Below are 12,067 nucleotides of genomic sequence, written 5' to 3'. Positions count from 1 at the left end.
CTTTAATGATTCTTTAAGTTTATAGCCATTCCCAGTACTTCCTGTTTCTCCAGTAGAACTAAAATCGTGTGACACAGATTTTACTTTTAACCACTCTTCAAAATGGGAAACACTGGTTGATCAGGAGACATGCTTTAGGGTGGAGGGGGGGTACATTTTTATTTTACTCATCAATTTAATGTGTACATTGATGAGATTTTACTATGAATCAGATTTTTCAGGAGACATGCTTTAGGGTGGAGGGGGGGTACATTTTTATTTTACTCATCAATTTAATGTGTACATTGATGAGATTTTACTATGAATCAGATTTTTCAGCAACAAACACTCCATGTGAATCTGGCATGAAACAAATAAACATTTGGGAAAAGGGCCAAATTTCAAGTGAAGTAAAAGATATGTGATGCTATGGGCCTGTTTCTCTAGCAAAGTTTCTGACTTTGGAGAAAATGACTTAACTACCTTTTTGAAGGACCAGAATATTTTAAATAAGTGAGCGGATAATGATCCAAAGCATATTGCCAAATGTCTCACCAAACTCAAATTACCCAGAAATCCATCCTACAGAAAACATGAGTGAGCTGAAGAGAAGAGGGATTTAAATGGAACCCAGGACAAAAACTGAATGGGACTTGAGGGGGACTTTAAAAATTAGCTTGTTTCAAGAACAGGCTAAATTCGCAACAATGATGAGCCCTCCTCGTAATGTGAAAGGCCTTTAGGTAAATGCATTGTTTTTTGCAGGAGAATAATCTTATCTTGAGGTATTTCTTTAATGATTCTTTAAGTTTATAGCCATTCCCAGTACTTCCTGTTTCTCCAGTAGAACTAAAATCGTGTGACACAGATTTTACTTTTAACCACTCTTCAAAATGGGAAACACTGGTTGATCAGGAGACATGCTTTAGGGTGGAGGGGGGGTACATTTTTATTTTACTCATCAATTTAATGTGTACATTGATGAGATTTTACTATGAATCAGATTTTTCAGCAACAAACACTCCATGTGAATCTGGCATGAAACAAATAAACATTTGGGAAAAGGGCCAAATTTCAAGTGAAGTAAAAGATATGTGATGCTATGGGCCTGTTTCTCTAGCAAAGTTTCTGACTTTGGAGAAAATGGCTTAACTACCTTTTTGAAGGACCAGAATATTTTAAATAAGTGAGTGGATAATGATCCAAAGCATATTGCCAAATGTCTCACCAAACTCAAATTACCCAGAAATCCATCCTACAGAAAACATGAGTGAGCTGAAGAGAAGAGGGATTTAAATGGAACCCAGGACAAAAACTGAATGGGACTTGTGAGAAAACAGAAAACTTGAACAAGCACACCTTACAGGTCCCTCCTGGATGCTCTCTACTGCACTACATCTTTCCCTACACTCCAGAACTCCAGAAATGGACAGATTTCCTGTAACATTAAGTTATTTCTGCAGGTGGCTGCAGGACCACAAGGAGGAAGCAGAGGTGACTGAATTTTTCACAGCTTATCTGTCTTACATAATGTCACAACGTAGTGAGCGTTTTAACTACATAGTGACAGTTTAACGGCTTTAAAATACAGATTGGGTATTTTCTTAAATTTATGAAAATTTTAGTCTTTATTGATGATTTTCTGTATTTGGGGTTTGGGAGCATGGAGGCATGTCCACGCCACGAGTCTCTCTGCTTGCGTCCAAATCTGTTAACCATCCAGTCTAATAGGTATGGTCACCTCAGCTCTAAAGGTTTTATAAAGTTGCTTCCCTGCTTTTGCACGCATATACGCTCCTGAAGTTTTCTCATGAAACACAGCATTAGGATGAATGGTCACCACAACACACACACACACACACCGCTCAGAGGGGGGGTTTTCCATCGCTATCACTGCTGAGTTTACCCACCATGCACATTTCCCACCCAGAATACCAATCTCTGAATCTGCACCCCCAGCGGAGCGCCCAAGGAGGGCTGAATATTCCAGGAGCTTTCAATTTTTCAGGCAGGTCTGTGAACCCCCTCCCACAGCGCAGCACCATCACACTCAAGGGAGTTGGGAGTTTTGACAGTCATTAGCAGGGTCATCTGCTCTCCCTGAGGGAGGGGACTTAAAACAAAGGACTTAAATTGTCTTCCTTTCCGTTTATTCTCTCTGCTTCTACAAGGCTCTCAGTATGGGACTGGCATTAGGTCTTCGAGGCCTGGTAGCTTTAACCCCCCCTCAGTTTTGTCTCTGCCACCAAAATCCATCAATCACGAAAAGGTCTCTCTCCCACAGCATCTTCTTATAACTCCAATGTCATGCTTCTTACACCACTGCAGGAAGTGGCGACAGCGCTCCGAAGTGTCGGGTGTGCCACTGTAAGGCGTTTATCCACTTGTATAATGTGCTGTTAGTGGTGGGGGCACAAATTCAGGATGCGAGGAAAATGGCCTCCAGCTGAAAGAGAAAGACGAGAGTTTTTGAGGAAGACATAAGAAGCAGTGGGGGGAAAAGAGAAACATTTTTTCTTCAGACTTTTTCTTTTGGCTAATGTGAATTCCCAGAGAAATGTCTGGCAAAGTAGGTCAATGGGATTTAAAAAGTTTGTGCTCTTTTTTTTTCCACCCCTCTCCGTCTCATTCTCACTTGTCAATGGGAAATGAGCAATGCGATTAGGAGAGGGGAAGATGATGAGTTGAAGAGTGGAAGAAAAACAGCAAGAGAGAAGGGGGAGGGAAGAGACGCAAGGATGGGCTGAGTGGTGGTTTGGGGGCTCTCGCAGGTCCCTCACCAGCTGACTGAGAGACCGAGACAAAGGAGAAGAGGGAAGAGATTTGTATCTGTGCTCCAGAGAAAGGGAGTGGCACACATCTCATCATCTGGATATTGAAGCAACAATCTAATTATAGCATTCCTCAGGGGGATCCACATAAGAGAGTAATCAGTAAATAGAAAAAGGGGCAATTATTTTCTAAAACTTGCACACTTTGCACCTGTAAGTTCTGCACTCACACATCAGTCGGCACCGTTCCCAACGACAGTAGTTGATTATTACAAATTAACCTAATAATATTGGTCCTGACTCAATGAATTCTCCAGTTGTTGAATATTTCATAGTGTCTGCCAAACCATAATGAGTTAAGTTTGGTCAAATACAAATGAGCCCCCTCAGTGTTTTTCAGGGGGGAGAGAGATCTCTGCCGGCGAATGTGATTGAACGCTGCAATTAAACGTGCCAATTTATTGTCAAGGGCAGCACATCTATACACGTGATATATCTGACATTTAATTGGAGAGCACATTTGGAAACGGCTCGTTCTGCGGCTTTCTTCATCACGGCCTATAATCAGGGTAAATTTCGCCGGAACGTAATGAATTGAAGTCGAACGTTCACATTTGGGCTGTTAGAAGACACTCTAAGTGTGAATTATTTAAATGCTAATTAATGTTTTAAGCTCTCAGAGTAGCAATAGGCACATATTATTCTCCAGCTCCTTTTCAAATGACTAATTTTCAACATTCGCTAAGTGCGGGGTAACTTCTCGCTCATATTTCATCCAATCAATTCAGCAGCAGTTGAGGTTCTTCTACCTATGGCAGGTGCTTCTACGCAGTGATAGAAGATGGAATCCATCAATACTGGGAGACAGCTGCTGGAATTACTAATCAACTCCTAGCTGGGAATTCAGAAGAGCTGGAAGAATGAGTCAAGGGAAGCCTGATTCAAAACTACTTGACTTATAATGTTGATTCTGATGCATTTTTTTTATTATTATTATTCCTTCCAGTTTTTTCAGCTTTTAGATCACATAATGCTAATCTTTGTGGTTGTGCAGTTCACACATTCTCAAAAGTCCTACTCTTGTGCTTTAAAGAAATATTTGCTGTATTTTGTTCCTATTCTTTGTTTTACTAAACATGATGCTTGTAAAAACTATTAGATACAAGAAAAAGTGGAAGTTTTTTAGCTTTTATACAGAAATCATATCATTAGAAACAGCAGATTTCTAAAATATTTTGTATATCGCCTGTCACTCCAAGTGTTAAAATTATTTCAGTTTTATTTGGCTTTCTGTTACTCAAATAGAATCTATAAAGGTTGTCAACCTCATGTGCCTTTTTAAGATACTGCAAATAAATGTAGAACATGCAATACATTCGAGTTACTCACACACATTTAGAAAGATACAGATACTTTCTGATCCTTCAGAAAAATATCTAGAGTCTTTAGATTTGTCACGCAATTTAGAAATCAAACGAAAGCAATCTATTGTAGGAAGCAGTTTTAGGCATTTTTTCAAACCTTGAAAAAAAAACATTACAGTTGATCGACTCCCTCACAAGATCAGGTTTCAGGTGTACTAATTAGTGCTGAAAGACTACATGTGGCTCAACTCTGTCCTCAAGTCATCCTGCAAAGAAATCATGATGCACACAGCAACACCAGCATTATTCATGTTTCCACTATAAGCTTGTTATTCATCACAAGACAAAAGAGATTCTCACTTGTCTTGACGTAGATGGAAACGGGGCACGAGGGTATTATTCACATCTGTTGAAAACGATGAGCACAGCCAACTGGATGTCACGATACACACCACGCTTATTAATGCAAACAGAGCCCCCGTCCCCTCTACTCAGAATATAAATGGCATTTTCCTTCACATTGAAGCCCTAATATTAATTGTGGTAAATGTGAGATGTATTGTGGTAAGAGAGCTACTTCACTTGTGTATTGTTTATCCAACATGTCATAAATCACCACATCATGTCACACAATATTGTCGATTGTGACACAAGGAGTTGAGGGGTTGAATTTTGAGCTGTACTTCCTGTTTGAACCACAAGGTGGCAGTGTAGCCTCACAGATGCCATCCACGTCCTGATTTCTATAAAAGCTCTTACTCTTTCTTACTAAAGAGTAAGATGCTTAAATGCATCATCATCTCAGTCTTTATGGCAAATAGATACAGCAGGCTCTTAAATCTCCAAGGGAAAAGCATGTTGATTTCTCTATATTGTTGGATTTACCAGGTTTTAAAAAATTAACTAATCTTGTTTGGATTCGCTTGGGTGTATGTCCATGACCCTGCAAGTATAAGTGGGTATAACGAATAAATATAAGTCTGCAAGACTATTATTAATTTGGGGATTTTAAATATTTCTTTCAACCATTTTTTTTTTTTTTTTACTTTCTTAAAAACTAACATTTATGTTAATTATAATATAACATAAATTATAATATGTTAAAAATGTATGTTAAAATTATAATTTGTTAAAAATTACACATAAAATCTCAAATATATACATAGACCCCCAATAATACCAGGATAGATCTCCAAAATCAAAATGTTTTAAGGTGGAATCATATGAGCTCAACAAATCTTTACTTTCTGTACCTTAAACTCCTCACTTACAAAATGCTTCTTGTATTTTTTTAATCACCCCGCTGTAATAGTCAGCTTTAAAAAAAAACAAAAAAACATCCACTTTGCCAACTTCTTCTCATGTGGGTCAGACAGATTTGTATTTTGAGATGATCTTCGCATATTCCCTCCCAGACTGGTAAATGGTTCGTCTCAGCTCGGGATCGGAAAAGTCGACATGGAACAGGCCGAAACGAACGCTGAATCCATCTGCCCATTCAAAGTTGTCCATCAGTGACCATGCAAAATACCCACGGACGTTGACCTCATCCTCTTCTATAGCTAAACACAAAACATAAGAAGGACATGAAATATGGGACTTTTTAATTTTTATATTTTTTGATTAAATATTCACTCATCGGTTTAAACAAGTCAGAAGACTATCACCATGTAGTTTTAGGATATATATATAACAGGAATATATATAATTACTTAGTTTTATAATATACAGAGTTGCATGATATTCTGAAATTATGTAATTGCAATGTTACTGTTGCATATTGCCACTGGACTGTACCACAGCCTTCTCAAAAGGCTGTGGTACATTTGCAGCTCTAAACTTGTTTTATTTAGCTGGTCTGAGGGCAAAATGGCTCTTTGGACTGTAGACGATGCTTACCCCTGGACTTGGCACAGGCCAGTTACTGGCATCAAGCTTAATTCTTCTGTTCCCCAACCTCATAAATGTATTGCTTATTCAAGAAATTCTGTTTAAAAGAAAATGTAGAACTCCACCTAAAGAAAACCTTCGATAAACTGCTGCAGAGGGAAGAACAAGTACTGTCAAGGTAAAAAGAAATTACACCCCCCAAAAAATCTAAAGGTGTTTAAAACTTTGTTCCAAATTTCTTTTTTTTTTTAAGAAGTACTTTGTCTTTACTTAATAAAGACAAAGGGGTTTACACTTGAAATTAGATCCAAATATGGTGAGGTGAAGACAAAGTAATGATGCATAAAAGGGTGTACTTTTTTGTTCTTTTATGATTGTACAGATCTAAACGTCTTATAGTTATGGATCAAAAGCGAATAAAAAAAACAAATATACTGACCATTGGCTGCCCTAATTTCAATAAATCAGCACAAGACATTGAAAAAATGTAATCATGTGAATTATGGGTGTTGCTAAAAAAGTATGCTAAGATCTTCAGCTTTCAACAAAAACTAAAACTAAACTGAGTTCAAGTATACTGTCACTACAGTGTGTAAGCACTTACTGGGGAATACTTGAAAAGTCTGTGCAAGATTTACTCTGAAACATAATTTCCATGTTGGACAACCACAACTTAACTAAATTCCTCCAATTCACTTTTTTTTTCACTGGTTTGAAAAATGTTTTCTTCACTACAGAGCAATTGTCAATACTACCTTTAGCCACTTCCAAAATGGTGCTTTTGTAAAACTTGCATCGTTCAACATCCTCAATTTGCAGCCGGCCGACCTGAGCGAAACCATTCTCCGTAATGTAGATTGTCGGGTTGTTGAAGACATCCTGGAAAGTCACAGGGTAAATGTTTTTGTCAAGCAAGTCATCATGGTTGTCAGGCATTCAGAGAGGAGACAGATTGGCTGCTTTTAACAGCGCCAGGTTCAAGCTAATGGCCTGTGACGAGCCACAACTGCAGGAAATTGCTCGTTTGCAAACACTTTTTTCCAACAAAGTAACCGTTTCACACGATGTGACAGCACTAATGAGGCATCATTGTGCTTCTGGAGGTGATTATTGAAAGGGATGAAGTTTTATTTTACCTTTATATATTTAAGAAGTTTCCTTAAGCCATTTGGGACAACAGCCAACCATGACACCCCACAAATGGGCCAGGATGGATCTAAAACCTCTTCTGCATCCAAGTCCCTCTTCATACTCAACATCTGATCGTTGCATCCGCCTGACTTGACCTTCCGGGATGTGTAATAGTTCAGTGCAAAGAAGTCAGCAGTTCCTAAAATGGGAGGGTCATCGATTGAAAACCTGGGGAGCCTCAAGTCATCACTGTATCCCATCATCTTGGACTGAGTTTCTATGGAAAATCTCATCAATTCTGGATAATCTCCGGTAACAAACACAGGCCAGGCAAACCACCCCAGAGTGAAGATGAGGTCACGTTCAGCAGAGGTGACGTCCTCACTACGACCTGGCTCTAAAGGCTCAAGCCAGTCGCTGTTGAGGGCCAAAGACACTGCACCATTCTGCGTTATCCTGTACGTGGAGCTGTAGCTGTGCCAAGCCATGGCGTGAGCTCGCAGCATGTTGTGCCCCACCAGGTAAGCAGCGGTGCCTTTTTCTTTCAACCCCGGGGCATGGATACCAACTTCGTGACCTAGTTTGGCACAAACTTGTGGCTCATTGATGGTGATCCAGAGTTTGACCCGATCCCCAAACGTCTGGAAGCAAAACTTGGCGTAGTTATCAAAGAGAGTTGCTATATCAGGTGATTTCCATCCTCCAAGGTCTTGAATTGCTTGGGGCAGGTCAAAGTGGTACAGAGTGACCATTGGAGATATATTGCATGCCAGCAAGTCATCTATCACTCTGTTATAGTACTGCACACCTGTTGGAGAAAAAGTAATATTGAAATCATCCTCTTTAGAGTTGGGTTTCATTCTATCAGTCTTTTAAGAGTATGGTATTACCTCTCTGGTTGACATTTTGCGTTGTCCCATCAGGCAGGAGGCGTGCCCAAGACAGAGACAGGCGATAGTGCGTCAGGCCAAGCTGTTGGATGCATTCCAGGTCTTTCTCCCACAGCTCATAGCTGTTACAGGCCACATCTCCATTTTGATTTCCAAAAACTCGACCTTTTCCATGACAAAATGTGTCCCAAATGCTTGGTCCCTTTCCATCGGTTTGCCATCCACCTAAACCAGAACATATATGTACACAGAAGAAGTGATTGAAGGTACTAACATGAAAAGAAACTATTTCTAAAAGTGTGTTATTATATATACATATACAGTATATATATATATATATATATATATATATATATATATATATATCTCCACAACATGGAAGCTCATGTCAGGCATCATAGCGGCCAAGATAAGCAAACACATGGATAAACACATGAGCACGGCACAGAAAGGTATCGGTGTAAATAGCAGAGGAGCCAAACACCAACTCCTCGTAGACCGCACAGTTGCCCGAGACTGCAAAACCCGACACACCAACCTGTGCATGGCTTGGATTGATTACAAGAAAGCCTATGACTCAATGCCGCATACTTGGATCATTGAATGCTTAGAGATGTATAACATCAACAGGACTCTGAGAGCCTTCATTGCAAACTCGATGAAGCTGTGGAAAACCACCCTTGAAGCCAACTGCAAACCACTTGCACAAGTGTCCATCAAATGTGGCATATACCAAGGAGATGCTCTGTCCCCGCTACTGTTCTGCATAGGCCTGAACCCCCTCAGCCAAATTATCAACAAGACTGGCTACGGATACCGACTCAAAAATGGGGCCAACATCAGCCACCTTCTCTATATGGATGACATCAAGCTGTATGCCAAGAGTGAGCGAGACATCGACTCACTGATCCACACCACCAGGATCTACAGCACGGACATTGGGATGTCATTCGGACTAGAGAAGTGTGGTCGGCTGATCACAAAGAGGGGGAAGGTCATCCGCACAGAAGGGGTCTCACTCCCAGAAGGAACAATAGCAGACATAGAGGACAGTTACAAGTACCTAGGTATACCACAAGCAAATGGCAACCTCGATGAGGTCACAAGGAAAGGAGCCACAGCTAAATACCTCCAACGAATAAGGCAAGTCCTGAGAAGCCAGCTCAATGGCAAGAACAAAATCCGCGCAATAAACAGCTATGCCCTGCCAGTAATCAGATACCCTGCTGGAATAATTAGCTGGCCAAAGGAGGAGATAAAAGCCACTGATATTAAGACTAGAAAACTACTAACAATGCATGGAGGATTCCATCCCAAATCCAGCACCCTGAGACTGTACACGAGCCGCAAGGAAGGAGGCAGAGGACTAGTGAGTGTGAGAACCACAGTCCAGGACGAAACAACTAAGATCCATAAATACATCAGGGACAAAGCCTCAACAGACAATGTGCTCAGTGAATATCTCAGACAACAGGGAACGGAGGTTGAGGTGCCAGAGATACCATCATGGCAGGACAAGCCCCTACATGGGATGTACCACCAGCAAATAACCCAAGTGGCTGATATCAGTAAATCCTACCAATGGCTGGAAAAAGCTGGACTCAAGGACAGCACAGAGGCCCTCATCCTGGCCGCCCAGGAACAGGCCCTAAACACCAGAGCAATAGAGGCCCAGATATACCACACCAGACAAGACCCAAGGTGTAGGTTGTGCAAGGAGGCCCCTGAGACAGTCCAGCACATAACAGCAGGGTGCAAGATACTGGCAGGGAAAGCGTACATGGAACGACATAACCAAGTTGCAGGCATAGTGTACAGAAACATCTGTGCAGAATATGGACTGGAAACCCCGGGATCAAAGTGGGAAACACCCCCAAAGGTGGCGGAGAACGCCAGAGCTAAGATCCTGTGGGACTTCCAGATCCAGACAGACAAAATGGTAATGGCGAACCAACCAGACATTGTCGTAGTGGATAAACAACAGAGGAAAGCCGTTGTGATAGATGTAGCAATACCAAGCGACTGCAACATCAGGAAAAAGGAGCACGAGAAACTAGAGAAATACCAGGGCCTCAGGGAGGAACTGGAGAGGGCCTGGAAGGTGAAGACCACAGTGGTGCCTGTGGTCATCGGGGCCCTCGGGGCAGTCACCCCCAAACTGGACCAATGGCTACAACAGATCCCAGGAACAACATCAGACATCTCAGTCCAGAAATGTGCAGTCCTTGGCACAGCCAAGATACTGCGCAGAACCCTCAAGCTCCCAGGCCTCTGGTAGAGGACCCGAGCTCAGAGGATAAGAACCACCCGCGGTGGGTGAGAAGGGAATTTTTTTTTTTTTTTATATAAATTAATTAAAGTAAATTGATTATAGCCAAAATAAAATCTGGTACTGTACTGAAATAAAATGGAACTGAACTGAGTTTTAATGACTGAACATATATGATTTTATATTTCTGTACATTGTTTCATCTGTTGGTCCTATAAAGCAGCTTGCAATTGCAATTATTTCAATTTACCTGGAAAACTTAGATGCAGTTTGACATCTCAGTTTAATGTTTGTAATGTCCACTTTTACTTTATTCACAAAACTACTTTAAAACTTAGAATTTTACATAATAAAATTATACTTTATTAAAATACAAAATATGACCATTATCTTCTTGTCTTATAAGACAAATTTGTGGTTTTATTTTATGAACTATAATTTTATATTAAAAACTAGCTGTCTCCAATCATTGCTGTGAACCACGTCGTGCAACATGCTTTTTTTTTTTTTAAAGTGCATCATAAATAAAGTAGACTCTTCCTCGACTCTGATGATTCTATTGCAACTGTAATGTTGTTACAGACTGCAATCGATTGGTTAGATCATTTTGCACTCTTCCGAACAGTTCTGTAAGACAAGATAGAAGTTGGTAATCGTATACCACCTATGAAATTCATTCATTTAATACTCCTTTTAATAAGTTGAGTGTATATCAGCCTGTGTATAAAGACCTACATGCATTTAGCTTCCTGTATTTGCTTAAACTGAACTTAAATGAGACATACATTCTCACAAAACCTAATCAGCTAGAACAAAGTTAAAGTCTCGTGGCTGTGTTTACCTTCTATTTGGTACGCAGATGTTGCCGCTCCCCACGCAAAGTCTCGCGGGAACATGTTTTCTTAGCTGCCGTACTCTCTCTATCTCGCTGGTTTATATAGTTTAAAACCGAATATATCTCTCAGTAATATACGTAGAAAGGTGTCGTATATCCTTCATTGTCTGTTGGAGAATACCATGCTGGTCTCAATCGGACAATGCAGTCGTTTTTGTCACAGGAAGAGCTCTGTGTCGTCCGTGGCCGAGCCGGCTATTTGTGCTTACTCTTTCGGGTGAACGATGAGATCCGAAGGTCCTCGGAATGCTTGTCTGCTACAGCGTTGCATTTGTTCACTGTATAGTTTATTATTTACTGTATGGCGTCTTGTCTTTCTCTCATTCTGAGCTGGAAAGATTGCAGTCTTTCCAGCTCTGGAAAGATACACAAAAAGTATCTTACGGAACTTTTTGTGAAGTTTTATCACAAACATGCTCCAAGAAACGTAGGAAACAATAGCAAAGGATGAGCTGGAATAGTAAATGATTTAAAATTTCAAACCACAAAGTCATGTTCAGAAACCAGGATGCTACCATCAGATTAAACGGTTAACTGTTTTTGCTGAGGTGCATCGAATGATACGGATCATAAAAAGAGTCAAAATTCCCATAGGGGGTGTGGTCACAAAGTTACATGGAGAAATATAAATGAGACTAATCCCAATTACACGTGGTAGAGTTAACTCGATGAGATTTATAATTTATCCCCCCCAAAAATCCTAGAAAACAAGTTATTTTGTCACAGTTCCATATAACTTTATTTACACAAGTTTTGAATTTTACTTTTAAACCATATTTACAGCCATAAAATTCAGCGAGTTTTTAAGCAGTAAAATTGCAGTCAATTATCAATTTAATACAATGCCATTAAATTAACTGTCATTAAATACTAATAAA

At 40.2% G+C, this 12,067-nt stretch overlaps 1 protein-coding gene across 3 annotated transcripts; it reads right to left on the bottom strand.

The window, feature by feature from the left end:
* Positions 1-1,578: 1,578 nt before the first annotated feature.
* LOC102224492 (cytosolic beta-glucosidase-like) lies at positions 1,579-11,340 on the bottom strand. 3 transcript variants are annotated; one of them, XM_023347114.1, is made up of 5 exons: positions 11,136-11,340; positions 8,026-8,250; positions 7,141-7,943; positions 6,760-6,883; positions 1,579-2,425 (listed from the first exon to the last, which is right to left on the bottom strand). In XM_023347114.1, exons 1-5 carry the CDS (start codon positions 11,188-11,190, stop codon positions 2,379-2,381), a joined length of 1,254 nt encoding a protein of 417 aa, XP_023202882.1. In that variant the 5' UTR covers positions 11,191-11,340; the 3' UTR covers positions 1,579-2,378. The 3 variants fall into 3 exon arrangements, 2 of the variants coding, with proteins under 2 accessions (XP_023202882.1, XP_023202881.1); XM_023347113.1 differs by lacking the exon at positions 1,579-2,425 and adding an exon at positions 5,245-5,676; XR_002753947.1 differs by lacking the exon at positions 1,579-2,425 and adding an exon at positions 5,608-5,676 and having other exon boundaries at positions 6,014-6,883.
* Between the last annotated feature and the right edge of the window lie 727 nt (positions 11,341-12,067).

Source organism: Xiphophorus maculatus, chromosome 14 (genome assembly GCF_002775205.1).
Source record: "Xiphophorus maculatus strain JP 163 A chromosome 14, X_maculatus-5.0-male, whole genome shotgun sequence".
NCBI lineage: Eukaryota > Metazoa > Chordata > Actinopteri > Cyprinodontiformes > Poeciliidae > Xiphophorus > Xiphophorus maculatus.
Note: the sequence above shows the minus strand (reverse complement) of the source record. Positions and strands in the feature narration are given on the sequence as shown.

What these genes read in the sequence shown, in the direction of transcription:
- LOC102224492 (XM_023347113.1), bottom strand. Translation starts at nt 11,190, where the DNA reads ATGTTCCCGCGAGACTTTGCGTGGGGAGCGGCAACATCTGCGTACCAA. An exon ending in GCAAAATGTCAACCAGAGAG is followed by an intron (nt 7,944 to 8,025) that starts GTAATACCATAC and finishes TTTCTCCAACAG; the next exon opens with GTGTGCAGTACTATAACAGA. An exon ending in CATTTTGGAAGTGGCTAAAG is followed by an intron (nt 5,677 to 6,759) that starts GTAGTATTGACA and finishes TTTTGTGTTTAG; the next exon opens with CTATAGAAGAGGATGAGGTC.